The sequence below is a fragment of the Larimichthys crocea genome, chromosome XII, assembly GCF_000972845.2.
Source record: "Larimichthys crocea isolate SSNF chromosome XII, L_crocea_2.0, whole genome shotgun sequence".
In the NCBI taxonomy this organism is placed as follows: Eukaryota; Metazoa; Chordata; class Actinopteri; family Sciaenidae; genus Larimichthys; species Larimichthys crocea.
Window position 1 is genome coordinate 15,088,850 of NC_040022.1, and position 18,899 is coordinate 15,107,748.

General features: G+C 41.2%; 1 protein-coding gene across 3 annotated transcripts in view; it reads left to right on the forward strand.

Moving 5' to 3' along the window:
* The window catches only part of kcnab1b (potassium voltage-gated channel subfamily A regulatory beta subunit 1b), a 33,130-nt gene continuing 14,231 nt past the window's right edge, over positions 1–18,899 (forward strand). The window contains exons 1-7 of one of the 3 annotated variants that reach the window (XM_019262281.2): positions 3,736–4,469; positions 5,106–5,207; positions 5,292–5,837; positions 13,500–13,543; positions 17,341–17,378; positions 18,088–18,167; positions 18,632–18,676. In XM_019262281.2, the coding sequence (XP_019117826.1) occupies positions 5,623–5,837; positions 13,500–13,543; positions 17,341–17,378; positions 18,088–18,167; positions 18,632–18,676 (422 nt within the window). In that variant the 5' untranslated portion in view covers positions 3,736–4,469; positions 5,106–5,207; positions 5,292–5,622. Of the gene's footprint in view, positions 275–3,735; positions 4,470–5,105; positions 5,208–5,291; positions 5,838–13,499; positions 13,544–17,340; positions 17,379–18,087; positions 18,168–18,631; positions 18,677–18,899 lie in introns of those variants that run through there. The other 2 variants (XM_010731148.3, XM_019262280.1) reach the window with 2 other exon arrangements.

Consider the following 18,899-nt stretch of genomic DNA (forward strand, 5'->3'; position numbering starts at 1 on the left):
ACAAGGTTGATCCAAACATGTATCTCAAGGCAGCCTGCAGTGAAATCCCTGTGCCCAGGCAGAGAGGGGGACCGAGGCTGGAGCGTTGCCCCAGTTCCATCCAGCAGAGGCTGGGGACAGGAATCAGAGTGTACCCCTCAAGCCCCACCAGCTGCCTTCCAGGAGGCTTTGAACCAAGCAGACCTCGAGGACAGCAGAGTTTGGAGGAGCTTCTACATGTACACAGCCATTTGTTTCAGGCGTCCGTCCAACATAGTTCCAGCATGGTCTACAGGTAGGATAGAGTTGTGCATGCACTTAAATACATTTAGTCCATTCATACCATGCAGCATTATTGCATGCACTGTACTTAATAGGAGATTTATAGCACACACATTTTAGATGTGGAATGAATGGCAACTTTTTTTTTTATATGCTCAGGGGTAAACATGAATTTAGTCTAAGCCAAATCAGGGTAACAGCAGCTTGTTTTTCAATAAATTTTGATTTGTGTAATTTATAGACCGCTGGAAGTAAGGATTAAAGTTTAACTCTGCTCAGCCTCCCTGTCCTGTTAAATACCTAATGCTTTCATCATCTCTTGATAAGGGAGAGTCCTAGAAGCACCAGCGTTAATTCCTCTCTGCAATTAGGCTTGACGTTTAAGGCACATGCCATCATAACACATACAGCTATGTCTTCAGTGGCTCTGGCAGGTTTCAGTTTGTGTCTGAGGATTTGAATAAGTAATGAAGCGTAGGGCTAACGTTTGATTGTCACAGCAAAGCAGAAAGAGAGTGGGCTGTCAGCAGTAATGATCTGTTGAATAGAGCCAAATCTTTTGGAATTTCTGTGTGTTGTTTTGGAAATGTTTGGACAATTGGTGTATTAAATCATTTGTCACAGTCCAATGACATTGTTCCTCTCTGGGTTAACAATATATTGCATATGATACCAAATCATAATGTGACATGAAGAATATTAACCAAATTTCTACATTTTTACCATTTCACTCCACATTTCAAGACACTTTAAGCCTCATTAAGCTAATGGTTATCCTTTGTATATACAGTCGTTCATCAGCATAGCAAATAAAACAGTTAAACTGTGATGCCCCAAATGTAATTTTATCAAAGCGTTTTACTGTGAACTGAATCTTTTCCCCAGCGTGTTTAAGATGAGCTGTTACCCTAGGCAAGTTCTGTTTTAGTAACGCAATACAGAAAGGTTAAAACACAAGTTAGTTTGAAAGCCATTTAACGTGTTTTTCTTTATTTGTTTGGATCCATATTAGCTGTGTCCTTAAGCACAGCTAGTCTTCCTGGGGTCTCAATCAATACTGAATCCATGAGTGCTTCACCGTTTGAAACAAGCAGCTCTGCATCCACTTCCTTCTGTCATTCAATATCCACACTACGAGACCATATGCCTGCTGGGCAGACACATAAGGTCAGTAGGCATCTGCAGGGTTTGTCACAATAAGGATGTCAGCTTTCATCAGGGTCACTATATTCAGTGGTTTTAAAAAAAATGAGATGAAGTCATGACAGAAGCTGGCCTGATAATGACGCTGATGGCGATTATAGGAAATGTCATCATGGCAGCAGAAAAAATGATCATGATGCAGTGATGACGTCATAATAAGTGGATGACAAAATTGATGGTTTTGGTGCTGATGATGAAGCACAGACTTGGTGTTGATGATGATGACCTTGCATTTTCATCTGAGTCCCTCTCATAATATCCCTCTCTTGCTGGCTCGGAGTAAAAATTTGTAGCACCTAATAAGTGTAACCATTTTGTCTACGCAGAGTCAGTAGCACAACCAATTCTTCTTCTGTGGTGTTGTACGCGCAGTGCATCACAATGATTTGTGCTCACAGGTCTAATCTGCAGCACAGGGGGAAAAAACACTGTGGACTGTGGAGTGAGGTAGGGTGTCATGTTGAACGATTATTTAGAAAGGAGAGATGGGAGAGGCGGGGGTTGAGAGCAAGGTGATAAGAGACAGACAGAAAATGTGAGCAAAAAGGGGAATGCAGAGCGAAATAGCACAGAGGATGAAATTAACAGGCAGCGAGTGGGGTGAGAGTGGGACTGCTGCAGCAGTGACGTCACAGACAGCTTGGAAAGGTTTTCCCCATCATTATCTCTCATTTTCTCAACAGGAGGCTAGTGCAGATAAGGAAAACTATCTATTAGACATTGAACATGAGGGTAAAATGTGCAACACAAAAATCTTTTATAGGTCTGTAATTATTTGACATGGAATCTCATGTTGCTGAGAGCTTTATTTAGATGGCAGTGGCTATTATGTTCTCTGTGTAAATAGATGCAGTATTTTGGAGGAACAAAAGGCAGTACTATCAAGCGACGCAACCACACCTGGGAAATCCAGGGTTAGGTTAGAGATGTCCTGAGTGTCGTGTCATGGTCGCTCATCCCTTTCAACATGTGCACACTCACCATATGGAGGTTTGCGTCTAAGTTTCATAACTCTATATTAGGGTCCTCACTGGAGCAATTAAAGCAGAGCGATTTGCCTCAAGGTAACAACGTTATCGCCCATTGGGGATTCCAGCCGAGAATGTAAGATCTAGTTGACGCTTTTGACTGACATACTTTTAAATGGGATCGACGGGGAGGAAGTTGTAGCCTTGGAGGTGGTGGTGACATTTAGAGGGATGTTTGCAACTTTTGTCCAACAGCGCAGTTACCTCTCTCCAGAGCATCAGAGAACAACATGATCAAGCCAAAACAGGCTTTGCCGGCAGGCAATAAGGCCATAGGATGAGTGATGCAGAAATAGCATCACAGTAGAGCTTAAATTAAAAGATTTTCTAAAAGGTTGTATGATTTTAAGGTGGACTTAAGCTGTTGTTCGATGAGGCAGTCCTGCAGGGGCTGTAAAAACAGTTGTATAGTTGTATGATGTCTTCTGTGGTTCTGGAGGGAAATTTCCAAAGTATGCAAAAATAACTCCAATGATGTCATTTGGGTTATTTTTGCATACTTTGGAAATTTCAGCTTAGACTTTGAGACCTCAAATCCCTACCAGAAATCCTTTATAACTCAGAGCAGGAGTTTACCAGGCAAGGAGGGCCAAATAAATGACTCTTCATAGTACGTTTTTGAATCTTGACTAATGCTTGGGACTACAAGTGAGAGTACCTCAGCCTATGTTGTGTTGATACATTAGATTTCATGACACTACGTGTATTTATTTTTATATATAGAAATCTGACCAACCATTCGGACCATTCTCACCCTGCAACTGCTCCTACTGACCCAGAAGCAAACCTTGGCATCAAAAAATGTGGAGGGCACCGCTGAACTGATCTTTACAAGTGCCTGCTGTTATCAAACACAATCACATGGATATAAATAAAACTGCATTGGCCTCGAGGTTTGGGGGTGTACAATGAACCATGAAATCCTGCATTGTCACATTACTGCTCAGTGGGGGAGGAAAGATAAGATGCTACGCTGCCTGAATGCTGGTTTATGGCTTTATTTCACTGTTCCGCTTACAGTAACATCTGCTGTGAGATGTCAGCAGCAGTCTCTGTTGGCTCCTCTTTGAGACCTTAACGAACTACAGCATGTTATTTCTCACAGTGCAGTGCAAAACATGAATCGCTGTTATTCTATTTATACACGGGTCAAGGATCGGAAGTTTGTGCTTATTACGTGATTGTAAAGGTTACTGCAGCGTAAAGAGGGCATGCACTGTAATGGAAGACAACAGAAAGAGGGTGCAGCAAATAAAGTGAAGAGTGCCTGTGGCATTCACATGTAGGTTACTGTTATCAAGCATCATATGTCACCATAACACCCTGCCTGAGGTGGATTTCTTTAAGTAAATGAACACACACATCCCTTGACTTCCATTCAGAATATACATCTATCTCTCTTCCTCTCTCTCTTTCTCTCTCTCTCTCTCTCTGAGTGTGTGTGGCGCCATAGTGGAAAACACTGCAGTTCTTTCAGCCAGTCAGTCAGTCAGAGCCAGTAGCCTATACACACTGTCTCTCTGCCTCATTCAGCGCCTGGCTCACTCTCTCTACGCTCAACACTCGCTTGCTTTTCGCCTCCTCACTGCATCTGTCCTCTTCTCCCTGAAGAGAGGTACCATGCATCCTCCCTTCTCCTCCTCTTCCTCCTCCTCCTCCTCCTCCTCCTCTCCGCTTGTCTGTTACCATTCCAGGGTCCCTTTATCAAACAGAGCATTCTTGCTGCAAAGCCGAGGACCATAAAAGCTGTTCTACCGTGCTTGAGGACTTTGGAGACGGGACAAGGCTGTTTGCCAGGTCTGAGGACAGCTGCTGAGGACACTGCTGATGCTTCTGTTGGGATGCGGATCTTCGCGGGACCTCTGCTTGCTGTGTAACACCACTTGATTCCTCCCAAAGTTGCAGGAGGACACACTTCAATCAAGAATTTGGTCCTGCTTCGTTCTTGTTTCTCAGAGAACGCTGACAACAGTGTGTGTAAGAACACTTCTTTCTGTGAAGATTTTGCTGTGAGTGTGTGTGATGTGAAGTGAGAGCAAATGCAGCTGTTCATGAGAAAAGATTTCTGATTGTAAAGTATTTGCTTTTCTGTGAAAGCGTGTCCCTATTTTCAAGATGTGTGATAGGAGTGAGAGGATTTCTGTGATTATGTGTGCGTATGTGTGTCCAGTGTCGAAAGCACAGTGTGGTGGTGCAGTGTTACTCTTCTCACTCCAGGTGTTTGACTAAAAGGCTTAGCCGTGGTTGGAGGGTGAGAAAGACTCCCCAGACACCCACGACACCTGGCTGCCCGACAAAACCTCCCAGACAAGCTAAAGAGAAACACATGAAAGAGGCATTAGAAATAGACTTTGTAATCAGAAAAGGACAGAAATAAGCAAGATACCAAATTTGAGTTGGGAATGTAAAAGTGCACAATACTTTATAAGTGGGGAAGATGAAACAGGACAGACACAGAAACAGAAAAACAAGATAGAAAAAGAAGACAGCAGGATTGCTCTTGCATATTGCTACGTCGAAACAGCTTAGAGATGTGCCCAGAAGACGTTAAACTTGAGAAAACTGGACGGAAAATGAAAATGCAAAGAGATTTCACTGTTTTTTTTTCTCCAGTCAGTCTTCTTTTTGGTTTAGCGGAACATTTGGCTTTTCTCTGCACACCTTTAACCCTCACCCCCTCTAACAACAACACTCCTGCTCTCAAGTGCTCTTCAGGTGGGCGACTCTTTCAGCGACTCATTCAGTACCTCTTTTCCTTCACCCTTCACCCTCCATCTTCATCCTTTCTTATACTTTCAGGTGGAGCCAGACTGGCACAGGATCAACATCTCAGCTCCTTACACACACTGACCAGGACTGCACCACTGTTATGTCTGATTTTGACATAACATCACATTGACATTCTACTCCTGAAGAAAACTGAACAATTTTATGCGCCGATCATTCCTGTCTGTGTTTTCCATATGAGATTCAGCAGCACCAGGCAGAACTGGCCTGGACCACTGACTTTCAACTCCACATAAGAACAACAAGGACAAAATTCAAAAGTTCCTCAGTGAGAAAAAAAACTGTTAAGCACTTTAAGGACACAAACAAAGCCTTGTTCGTCTTGGAGCAGCTCTAGACAACCATGCAGGTGTCCTTTGCATGTACGGACCACGGGCTGAAGGCCCCGCGTAACGGTGAGCACAGCAAGCAGAACGCCACCAGCCCCAACACAGCCAGCCAGGCCCGTGCCCGCTTCCGCACCGTGGCCCTGATAGCTCGCAGCCTGGGCTCCTTCACCCATCGCTACCACCACAACCTCAAGGAGTCCACTGCCAAGCTCACTGGCATGAAGTACCGGTACGTAGACTAATGGTGGAGACTGTGTGAGGAAGTAGAGTGAGGAAGTAAGGTGGACGTGTTCCTCTGCTCACTGTATGCTGTGAAAACCTGCCACAAGTCTGAATTTGAGTGAAAGAAAATGAATAAATGCATATGAATGACAAAGATAATATTGGAGAGAGATAAGAAGAGAGACAAATTAAAAGAGCCCAGATGGAAACAATGACAATATATGAGCAGTGGCAGGTGATGAGTGGGATTATGTGTTTGTGCAAAGATACAATGCAGACATTATTACAGATTTATTGGCAACTCTACGTCATTTTCCCACAATTAATTGTGGGAAAATGACGTAGAGTTGCCAATAAATCTTTGCCAATCTTTGCCAAATCTTTTGCCAATAATTGCTTGCAAGTGCAATTTGAAGACCAGTTTCCAAAAAAACAGTTTCATTTCACTTATCTATAATTATTTACTCACTGGAAATGCTCATTATTTTATCACAAAATGAAATGATAAGCAAATATTTAAAAAAAACACCAGTCTTTGTGACAGGTATTTCCAGGTAATACAATGAAGTATAATAACAATGCAAGTCACATCACATGGTTTGATGTAGAACCGTCAACACGTACAAAAAAAGCTCAATGAAGCGGACCTCTTAGGGAGGGGAGCACAGTGATGCTGCGGGTAAAATATGTATACCATTAAGTACGGTATGGAAAAATTTTACTTAACACTGATTTTTTTCAGGACACGATCAATCAGAAAAAAAAAAACAGGTTAAATGTAAGCAGAAAAATGTAAGTTGAAGTTAAATTGAAATAATATTACCAATGAAAAAAGGTAATGAAATATATAACTGAGATTATAGTGAAGTGCACTCCACATAACTAAATAAATGACACGATACATTTTGTGCATCTACAGCACAACACCTCACTCTATCAAAGCTGAGTTTGATCTTTAAGATCTCTTGTTCAGTACCACCAGCGTCAGTCTAAGACTCTGACCGAGCCGCATGCAGCTCTCAATAAGTGGCTGCGACCATACAGTACGTTCTGGAAAGTGTGACGAGCAGAGCTGTGCAGTAGAGCTCTCCATGTGTGTCTGTGTGGGAGTTGTAACAAGGCTGGGCCAAGTAAACAATGCTCTCTTATCTCAGTGAGTGGGCTCTTAACCCAGACCACAGGAGCAAAATAGTAGCTTTCACCTCACACTGTTAACTTACTGGAGAGGGTGACATCATCGCTTACAGTATCAGGATCAAGAGAGACACAGGGAGTGAGGCTGAGAGAAAGAGGGGATTGATGGGAAGGGATGGAGTTAGGAAGAAAAAAACGAAAGAAAGAACAAAAATAAAAAAGAATTAGAGATCGAGAGAGAGAGAAGAAATTGGGGCACGAAGGTCAGTTCACAAAAAAGAGGCAATTAGTAGAATCTCAGCAGATTGGATGAGGAGCAGCTAAATGTGATAAGTGTCTGCTTGTCACACAATCTCATCTTGTTTCCATAACAACATTGAAATGGCCAACTTCAATCTGTTCCCAGCGCCAAACAAGCGGGGTGACTCCATTGCGCTTACTGGTTCAGCATTTACAAAAGATTCTTTTTCTATTAACGGAGAAAATTTTGAAAAATCAATTGCATTTTTTCAGCCTCATAGTTCCACCTTTGTCTATTTACTTCTTTCAAATTTAGAGTCACAGTTTCCCTGTGTGTTTATGCTTCTGCTTTCCTTAGTGAGGAACTGATCCAGAAATGTTGCAGTACCGATGCAGGAGTGATGCATGGTGCATGGCTTCTTAAATATGTCTATTGTTTATTTTGGTTTGCAACACAAGGATTTGCTCATCCTTGTAGATCCCTCTAAAAACAGGTGGAGGATATTAGCTGTAAAGCTTCCTCCAAGCCGACAGCAAATCCCCTATTTTTACCACAGAGACGCAAATATTGGATGAAAAATCTCATCTGTGACATCCACTATCTGCTCCCTCCCTGTCTGATGCTCCTTGTTCCTCTTCAGTACTGAATTCCTCTCTCCCTCTTTTTCCAAACCTCCATGTGTGATTGGGTAAAGTAGATACTTGTGTTGCTCTGGGCGATATCTGACAGGGAATCACTTCCTCTTGAGGTGAAGCAAAGTCTGCGGCTACAACAAGAACACAGAAGTTTTCTGCGTGCGATAACAAATGAGAATGTCTTTTCACAAAGACGAAAGCGTGTGTGTGTGTGTGTTCGTGGGCGTATGCATTGGCCCAGTGCATGACATACATGAGTGCATGTATGTATGTTAAATGTGTGTGGTGTTTAAGTTCCACAGTGGGAACATCTGAAGGCGTAGCATGTTGAAGCAGAAGATGTAGTGTGCAGTGCGAGCAAGCGAGTGAGCGAGCATAAACTAATAATACCAAGATATGCAGCATTTTGGTTGTCATGGTGATCCAAATATAGTATAGCTCTACTTGTGGTGTCCCCTAGTTGCCACCTTCCAAGCCTGTTTGACCTATAATAATGATAATAATACACAAACCCACAAACTGCAGACACACACAGGCCAAAATATTTAATGTAACAAAACCTGTAGTTGTTGTTGGCTTCATAAGTTGTGCTGCCTATTTTTAGATCCTGGTAGGGAGCCTCTGTTCACCTGCACTGAAGTTCATAATGGTCATTAGGCAGCAGAAGGCTTTTTGACAGTCCAGGAGGTTTGGGGAAGATTGCGCATGGTTGGTTCGGAGCTCTGCTGTAGCTGGGCATGCAAAAAAAAAGAAAAAAAAAAATCCCTTCTGTTAGTTCCTTCAGATGCAGCTTATCAGTGGCCTGCAGAGCGAGAGAGACACTCTCTGCTGTGTATACATCTGTGTGTCGACAGCATGAGGAATGCATAATGCTGTCATATTAAGTGTTTTTCTGTGCTGAGCCAGAAAATGTGGTTAATCTCAAGGTAGTCCAGACATACACACAGTTGAGATGAATGAAAGTTTTGGAGGAAACTGTTGGGCTTTCCGTCCCATTTGCTGGGTTGAAGCAGCCCCCAGAGCAAATGTCATTCTTGCATTCATGGATGACTCCGCTGTGCCTCTGGCTTGATCCTTTTAATTAAAAATCTTTTTTTCTCTCTTTTGAGTCCCTCGATTTAATAACCCAATGGGTTATCAGTCCTTACAGCAAACATATAATGGTGTAAGTGAGTTTTGCTTAACACTTATCATTTCTCCTAATTCACCTAAATAATTAAAAGGATTTCTTCTGCTCAGATTCTCAGAAGTTTGAAAATTAAAAATGACTGATGACATACAGCATATGATTGTCAGCTCAGCTCGGTCATGGACAATTACAGCAGTTTGGTGGGGAATAACGCTGCAGATTATGCATGAATTATGCATGCATTGCATGACTAGAGCCCATCATGCTGCTTATGTTGTTGTTTGGTAGTGTGCATCCAGCACTCTGAGTTGCTGTTTTGTTTCTTCTTTCTTCATCACCCTTCAATAAGACAGATGTATGTTATGTTCCAACATCACTTACTGCACTGCTGTGTAGTTCTAATAATATGAGCCAGGGTGTAGGGGTAACTGCAGGGCAGAACATCAAATAATCAGATAATCATTACCTATGAAATCTGAGCCTTTAAGGAAGTGTACCAATATTTTCTTTTACTGTAATCAAACCATAGAATCATAGTTGTTATCTATGTGTAAGATGTCCTAAGCAACAATTTCAAAAATGTTCATTAGAATAATCTCTATAATGATTGACAGGGGGAAGTTCTTCAATGCAACACCTGAAAAGATACCGTGACATACTTTCCATCAGTACTGTATGAAGATTTTCCGGTTATCACGATATGATTGCTAAGCTCTCTTTGAAATCGTTCTGAATCAACCACTTCAGATCTGCCCACATGTTTTTCAATACAGGATCAACCCACAGGCCACTAGCTTCAATCATGTGTCCCTGCCTAAAATACTGTTATTGTGTGAGCTCTTTACCCATCAGTCACTTTGGGTTTTCTCACATAATGTTTAAATTACATTTTGGAGAAAGAAATGTCCAAACTTTTTGAATAGCCCTCCACGGTGAAGTAAAAATAATAGTGTGTAGATGCAAAAGACTGCCTGTGTGGGTCTGTGCTGCATAAAACATGAAAAAAAAGTAGAAACAATGTGGACTTGCACTGCCCTGCGGAAAAAACAAAGCAGAAAGTTGTGTCCAGACTCCACACGCACACACACACACACCTACGCACACACACACCCGATACAGACATGCACATTGTGCAGGGCCCTGTAGGGAGCCTGCTGTCATTTCCTATTTTCTATTCTTTGTCATATAGAATGCTGTATCTGTAGAGGCTGTTTGATCTGCTTAGACTTGGGGCTTGGACTTGCAACTCTGCAAGCCTCAGTCTTGTTGCCAGTGTCTCTTGGTTTCTGTCTCTCTTTCTTGCTTCATACCGCTCTCGCTCCCTCTCCTCTCCATCTTTTTCCCTTCTTCTGTCATTGGTGAAGATTCAGCTTCAGCTTCGTCACTGATCCTCCCACCCCCCCACCCCCCCAGCAACTCTGCCGGAGCTTGTCTTTCATTCTTAATCTTTTTTTCCCTCAAAGTGTTTGATTTAACTTCCCTACTTCCCACCTACACAGGCCTTGGCTTTGATATAGTTAGAAGATGACCCGCCTTTCTCCCCTGCATTGAATTATTTTGATACCAACAGTATGGTTGGCATCAGGAGAATGATGGGAACCGAGAGGTGGGTGTTATCTAATCCCTCCACCTATGAAGGTTGGCTTGTGTGGGTTTGCTTAGTCTACAATAATCCCCAGCGAGTGAGGAGTTTCATCTGTTTACTCGCAACCTTGACAAAAGTGTGAGCTGACAAATATTGATTTGAGAAATCCAATATCAGGAAACAAGTCATAGGAGATTCCCTGGTGTGACTGCAGACAATATAACCATGTAAGTGCTTTTGAGGGAAAAACAACAACATCCTCCCACAAGCAAAGGGTCATTCATCTTAAGATTTAAGCACAATAAATCAGCCAGATGTTTATTTTATATTTTTATTGCAAATGGGGATCCACTAATAATAGGACGGGATACATGCAGTAGCAGCTCGCAGGATGTTCATAAGTGGTGACAGGTTTGTGTGAGGGGGCGTCTTCAAATGACTCATTTGTCATTTTTCTTCAAGGCTTCTTTTGGGCACCATCCAAGCATGAGGGACGAGACACACTCACTGGCTTGCAAAATGTTTATATGCAAGTTTGTATAGGCAAGTTGTCTTCCTCCGTGTGTTTAGTTTACCATTTACAAGATAATATATAAGACGCTTGTGTCTCTGCATCCAAGCAGCCCCATTTTTCTACACACAAGCACCCATTTTCTCTTAATACAAAGTTATTAAAGGTATTTCCTTTGTTGTAAATGACATGCTGTAATTCCCTGAATCATTAGCTTCCTTTGCAATGTGCCTCTGCTGGCTCCCACTTCCGAGACCTGGACAGATCTATTATTGCACTATAGCAGGCTGTGTGGTTAATAATCAGGTATGGCCGATGCTGCTGCTTCCTGGCTCTCCAGAAAACACTGGGGACAGGAATACAGCAGCGGGGTGGCATCTGTGCCTGCGGAACTCAAGCTTTGTTTTCCTCCCATCATTAAGACAGACTGTATGCATTTAAAGCACTGCAAATTTAGTACTTGGAAAATCTCCAAAAAAAACCAAGTTAGCAGTTTTCGAGGGACAGCCAGCTTTATTTGGAAACGGAAGTGCCTGCAAGCTTGTTTATTGTGGAGATAATGTGCATGAATGAGCCACTCCAAACGTAGCAGTAGTATTGATGAAGACCCAAGCCAAGCGTATATATAATTTACAGCAAGAAAGGGCGCAATGAACATTAATCATCATCAATGCGGGTTGTCCTCAGTAACCCCCGACCGAACACACACGGATTCAGTCAGTATCGCACTTCTAACCTACAGTACAGCCCTTCCCCCACACTTTCATGGATCAGAGCTCCCACTCTATAATACATCAGAGAGACGGAGGATACAATATCAAACTCCTCCACCATATCAAAGACAAGAACGCATCCCACGATTTGTGACTGCAGAGAGATCTGTCTTCTGCTTTTCTCCTGTTGCTTTATTATCAATGCTTTAATTATGCAATACGTCAAAGAATCCATACATTTATCAAATCACTCAAAGTGTTTGTAGCTATGTAAACACTTCCATTTCTATGTTTTCCTCCTTTATCTTGCTGCCTGCGCCTAACTGACGCGATGACTGATGCGTCCCCATGTTGAACACCTAATTGATTTGGCTGAGGGCACAGTTATATAGCACGGGCTCAAATTAATCTGCCTTTGTCTTGACGGGGCACAGGCTATTAGTTGTCAGACGCGAGAAAACGACTGCTGGCATTTCTTTTACGGCCTCATTTGTTGTAATAAATACATGCCTGCATAGTAGACCATAATTTGAGGTTGTTTCTATGCCAAGAAACACATATTTGGATATGTCCTCTCAAGATTGAAAGGTGTTTGTGATAGTGGCTTTGTGTGTGCATGTGGCCTTGACGTTTCTGTCAAACAAATATGTCTCAATTTCACAGCGTTTGCTCCGAATCATTTCCTTCTATCAGATGACAGTGGCTGCCTTTGCAGGGGCTGTCAATCCCCTTGTGGCAGTTTTCTTTCTCTCGCTGCGGGAAGACACCTGTGGTGGCTGCATGGAGAACAATCTGCTCTTTGAGTTTCCCTCTCAGCTGGACTTAATGTGACACAGATTGTAAAAACGGAGGACTGAGACTCTGAGTTGAGGGTGGCAAGAACTCTGATGTCTTAGTTTATCTTCCATGGTGTTAATGAGAGTTGAACGTGTTGTATTACATTGCCACATCAGGCAGCTGGATCTAAATGAACTGTTATCGAGGCGCTATATATCAGGAGGTGCACCGCTGCTCAGTTAATAAGTAGAGGGATGAATTAAGGAAGCAGAGAAAGAAAGAGTGTATGCATCAGGAGCTTCAGAAATACTGATGTGATACATTCTCTGTGCTTGAGAGTGAGCATGGTTGTCTGCATCTTGTGGGGGAGACAATAACGGGAAAAAAGCCTGAGGACTGAAGTGCGTAAGAGTATAGGAAGAGGTAACTGAGTGAGGAATGACAGGGGACGAAGGGCAACACTTATTATAAGCAGATATCAAACTTCCCACTGCTGCAGGTTTTGAGTAGCATATTTTTCAGGGTCCATAGAGGCCCTTCGTCTTTTTCTCTTCTCAGAGAAGGCGGAATAAATCAAACCGTCCTTCCCACTGTAATCTCTCAATTCTGACTCATGATTGCAGGTGTGATAAAGGTGACCTTCATTTGCAGTGATCTCCCTCTCGATCAAACATGAGAAACTACCAGCTGCTGTTATTATTAAACCCTGCATACTGCAATTACAATAGATTTTTTTTTTGCCATATTTACAAGCTCCACAGTAACAAAACTGCTGCATGTTATTTCGTTTCATTCTCTTGAGTGTAAAAACAATATGATCTTTGAACACTTTTCTTTGCCAGAGTGGCACACAGGAGCCTCATATGTTCAATCATATTTGACTGATGACATCTTGAGCCTAAACAACACTGGTTTTGTTAATCATAATCTGTTTTTCTTCATAGGAACCTGGGGAAATCTGGGTTGCGTGTCTCCTGTCTCGGGCTCGGTGAGTACATTTAATTAGCAACAGAGGCAAATGCCTCATGATTTTATAAGCATCCGAGTACAAAGTCAACTCATCTGTGCAAGAGCCACAAAAAAAGCCAAGCAGAAGGGGATAACAATTATATTATATTATTACACCCTATTCTATACCTCATGCATCTTTCATACATATGGGGAGTCATGAGAGCTGTTTGCTGAGTGTTAATACTTTCCCTGTTAATATTTAATCAATAGCACTGGTTTCAGCAAACAAGTTGCTCAGTTATCACACATATCCAATGCACATCAGAGTGTGAACACGTTCATTCATCTTGATAGAGCTGATTCATTTATTAAATCTTGTGTGTGTGTGTGTGTGTGTGTGTGTGTGTGTGTGTGTGTGTGTGTGTGTGTGTGTGTGTGTGTGTGTGTGTGTGAGCCTAAATGCATGCTGGCCATATCTTTTTATGTGCATGTGTATATGTACTGTGCTGCAGCATGTGTGTGCCAAGACACTTGAAGGGGGTGTGTCTCTGAAGACAAAATAACTTGATAAAGCAAAAGAATGAGGTAGTGCTGCCCAGCAGATACTGAAGCATATCTAATAATGGAAAATCTGTGAATGATTTGTTAATCATCTTTGTAGTGATTTTGCCACAGCACATTCAGCAGCAGGGATGAATAACATCCTTCAACTTAAAGGAATTCTTTTTACGCATTGTATTTTGCAAGCTACAGCCGCGCAGTTGTGCCCTTGAGCAAACATTGATTCCTCGTGCTGGTTTTCAGTAAAGGAGAGAAAACAAGAAGAGGATTTCATTATGGGAATCAAGACAGGCTATTTTAGCATTTTAATCTGTGTGGGTTTGTGTGTTTTATCATCTTAACTGCATAATCCAATTTTAAAGTAATAGTTCAACATATTTTTCTTTCAGAATACTCTTATTTGCTTTCTTAAAACTTACAGTATAGCACTTAAGGATTAAGTAGTAAGTAATTTAGTCAAATCCTCCTACTAGCACATTTAAAGCTCACTAATTACCATATTATATCTTATTTGTTTAATTTGTTTAATGTTTTATGTGTCATTTCCTAGTTGGGTGCAGTAGTTACTTACTGGAAGGTAACTCCAGATATATCTTTCCACCTCTCTATATACAGACTACACAAACATAAGCACACTTTGTAACTGTAGTAGGTTTGTTTGCTACAGAAAGAGCTAGCTGTTTCCAGTTCTACATATTACCACTTGACACTGGTATCAATCTTTCCATGTAACTCTTGACAAGAAAGCGAAAGAGCACATTTCCCCAAATGTCAAACTATTCCCCACAAATTGTGTAGAAGATAATAATTCTGAAGTAAATCAATTTTAATTGACCATTGCCGGCTCAGAAAACTCACCAATGTATTCCCACTTCTGGTGCAGTTGGCTACAGATTTACCACCAGCTTCTGCATTATTTCTTATTAGCAGGAGACGACAACAAGCAGCATGTGACAGAATCAGGCAACAGAAGATTGGCAGAAAAATATGAAAGTTTAAACAAAAAAATCTACTCAGCCTGTACTGACACAAAGGCTTGCAACTGCTTCTTTCTATTTAAAGTTGAATAATTCAGTATATCATTGCAGACTGTGCATGTACGCGTATGCATATGTGTGTATTCACTTGTGTGTGGCAACTGTACCTTACATGACCTGAGATTAAATCTGACATCTGATACAGGTTTCTTTTAGCTTTTGACAGATGACAGGTGCTGTCTGTCTATCTGCACAAAGTCAATTGTGGCTAGAAGAAGAGAATGAGGAAAAGAAAGTTGATCCGCAGGGTGCATCTGATCTTAAAAAGAAATTAGACAAAGAAATTAGATAAAGAATAAAAACATGAACTTGAACCTAAGCTTCTGTAATCAGAGAGCTGCAGGGTGAAGCCACTCTCATGTGTTTAATACAGTGATTCCTGTCCTCCATAGAGAGTGTCAAGGAAATAAAATATCAATCAAAACTGGTGAATTTAACATTTGTTTCTATGTGGGTTTCTGTGTTTGATTTCCTCTACTGTATACTCACATTTTTAAGATTTGGCTGCAGATAATAATTTGAAAGATTTTTTTTTTTTACTTGACCACTGCCAGGTTCAAAAAATATCAGACTGAGCCAACACTGATCTGCTGCTACACTTCTGGTGCAATTGGCTACAGATTTAACATCAGCTTCTGCATTATTTCTTATTCGTGGGAGATGACAAAACGCAGCATGTGATTAAAACAGGCAACAGAAGATTGGCAGAAAAATATGAAAGTTCAAACAGCCTATGCTGTTTGAAGGAAGAACACAGGCCGGAACAGCTCCTAGCTACTGTATATACGCAAGAATATTATACATCAGTTCAGTATGTGAATATTCACTTATTCTATTGTCTTAGTGTATTTGACAGAAACAGAAACAAAACTGTAATGTGGCTCGTTTTCATCTGTTTAACATGTGCCAGAAGCACATAACATTTTAAAAATGAAACAAAACTCATACTTTAATGGCATGTTTATACAGTTTGGATGATTGATTATAGCATTCATTGTTTTGGGAGTCAAAATCAGATATTAATTCACCCTAACTTTTTGAATATGTATATAATATGTAATAATGTCAATCGAAACACTTACTTGGACTCAGACACAACTGGTAGCTTTTGCCCCAGTATCAATATATCACAGCTGTTTTAGGGTCATTACTAGATTTCTGTTGTCTTTTTATCCACTTTTTAATGTCTCTTATATTAAGTTTTGAAGCAGCTGTTTGGTACAAACATCATAGTTTACTATCATTAGCATATAAGATAGATTTTTAAATTGGGACTGTCTAAATAAAAAGTGTTCCCAGTATAGATCCCTGTGGGACACAAAAATCTTAACACTTTGTGTTCTGACATTTAAATATGAATCTATACATTTGAAAGATTCTAGCGGACCAAAAGGAAACAGTTTGTTATTAATTATAATTGTTACACAGCACAGAGACAGGACTAAATTGCTGCACTCAGGACACAGGTACAAGAAGTAAACAGTCTTTAATGGCAGGCAAAGGTTCGGTACACGAGAATCCAATCAGAAAATCAGGCAAACAATCCAAAAGGTCTGAGGCAAAGGCAGGGTCAAAAACAGGCAAGATCCAAAAACCAGTAACCATAAAGACACTAGGAAAAACGTTGGAGAGTAGGACACGACAGACACGAACAATCTGGTACAGGGGGAAGAGAACAAAGGGTTTAAATACACAGGGTGATGAGGAGATCAGACACAGGTTTGGGTAATTAGGGGTGGGACAATTTATTTCACATGACCTGAGAAATATTTTATCCTTTGTAACATGAATATTTATTGATAGCTTCAAAAGCTATTACTAATAAAGCTTCTTTTAGCACCTGCATTGACCGATGACACTGTACGACAAATGATTGTGATAAAGGCCTGTGCAGTATGCCGGCTGTGCTAACACAATTTTACTCACTGAACACACAAAGCTGCTATGTGTAGAATTTTAAAATGTCCATTGATGGTACTTGGGCTAGTTTCTCCATACAAAATAGTGCTGGATATAGCAGGTTTAAACACAAGAAACTGCAAAGCAGTGGATCTTTCCTCTTTCAACTTATCAACACTCAACCATGACATTTGGCTGTGATTGCTTAAGGAAGGGGCATTTGTCACATGTCTATGCCAAAATGTCAAAGTATCAATTAATGTTTGACTAAAATGTCTAGCGAGTGTGGGTTTATAAGCAAATGTTGAAACTTTGATTTTTGCGTTTTCTTCAACAGGCACATGGGTAACATTTGGAGGTCAGATCTCTGATGAGGTAAGATATTATGTTAAATCTATTATTCAGCTGTCACAGCTCACGAGTAGATATTGGCTTTGATTATTTTACCCAGTGAGCAGTTGTAAAAGTTTACAGCACCCAATCTGTAGCCCCCATGGGAGCAATTTATTGCAACTGGATATAAAATAGTCTGAGTGTGAGCAGACCACAGCAATCAGTTCAATATCAAAGTCCCTGTTGGCTCTACCAAGGCCAGGCGGTCAGGTCTTATTCCACCCTGTCACAAGTTATTAAGTGGAAGACCTTTTTGAGTGCCTTGATCCAACCTTGAAGGGTAATAACACCAGATCGGGTGCAGCTACATCACTGTCTAATGACAACTGGGACTAACGCACAAACAGAGACACAAACAACCTCACCAGTACAAAACAGGAGCCGAGAATAAAATCAAGCCACAATTGGCATTCCCATGTATGGCTCTAAATAAACTGCAGACACAGGAACTAGGTCAAAACAGTCTGGGAAATATATTGAGCAGTAAGCAAACTTATTTAACAAGCAGCCTGTACATATTTCCTGGTGGTGTGTATTTGAGCTGCAAACAGATTTATTCCCTTTGAGTTTCTAAGGGGAAATTCCCAGCCCATTCTTTCTGAAGTGTAATTTGAACAGTATTTATAGTAGTGTACTGTATTACACAGCACTGCAGCCGATGAGAGGAAACCTTTTTTTATGTCTGTGTCAGGTGGCAGAGCAGCTGATGACTATCGCCTATGAGAGCGGGGTCAACCTGTTCGACACGGCTGAAGTCTACTCCGGGGGGAAGTGAGTGGATGTCTCCCATTGTTATCTATCACACATCCAGAGAGCACTTTTCTACCCTTGTCAGCTGTTTTACATGTAGGACACAAGGTGTTAGCAAGATTTAGCCCCACACAGAAACTAGAAGAAAAAAAGAAAGCTGTGACTCCAAAGTGATTTACATAATCTTATTCATCACTGGAGGCTCCCTGTAATGTTCACAGCTCAATCGAACTTTATAGGCCTGGACATTGTCTCAGTGAATAATGCGGGAGACGCTGTAGCTGTATGGGGATGAATATTAATTTCAAGGTTGCTGGTGAAATTCAGGCATACAGTGCAAGAGGCCTTTCCTTTATCTTGTGCTCCTTTTGATGGTATTCATGCTGTAGATGTGTGGCAGATAACAGTCTTTCTTACACGCTCTTAGAGAAATGGCAGCCTGAGATATAATCTCATCATCTCCTTGTGTATTTTTTTCTTTTCAGAGCAGAGATAATCCTGGGAAACATCATCAAGAAAAAGTGCTGGAGGTAAATTACACCTTCTTGAGATTCTAAATGTGTTTCATGAATATAACACATACTCTACATGGCCATAAGTGTACAGGCAAACAAGATATGTACACATACAGTATGTTAGCATCATATTCCAAAGAGGCCTCCACTCTTCTGGGACTGCTGCAAGGTTTTACTTCTCTTCAGCTACGAGAGCATTACTAAGCTCAGGCACTAATGTTGGGCGATAAACGGCTGG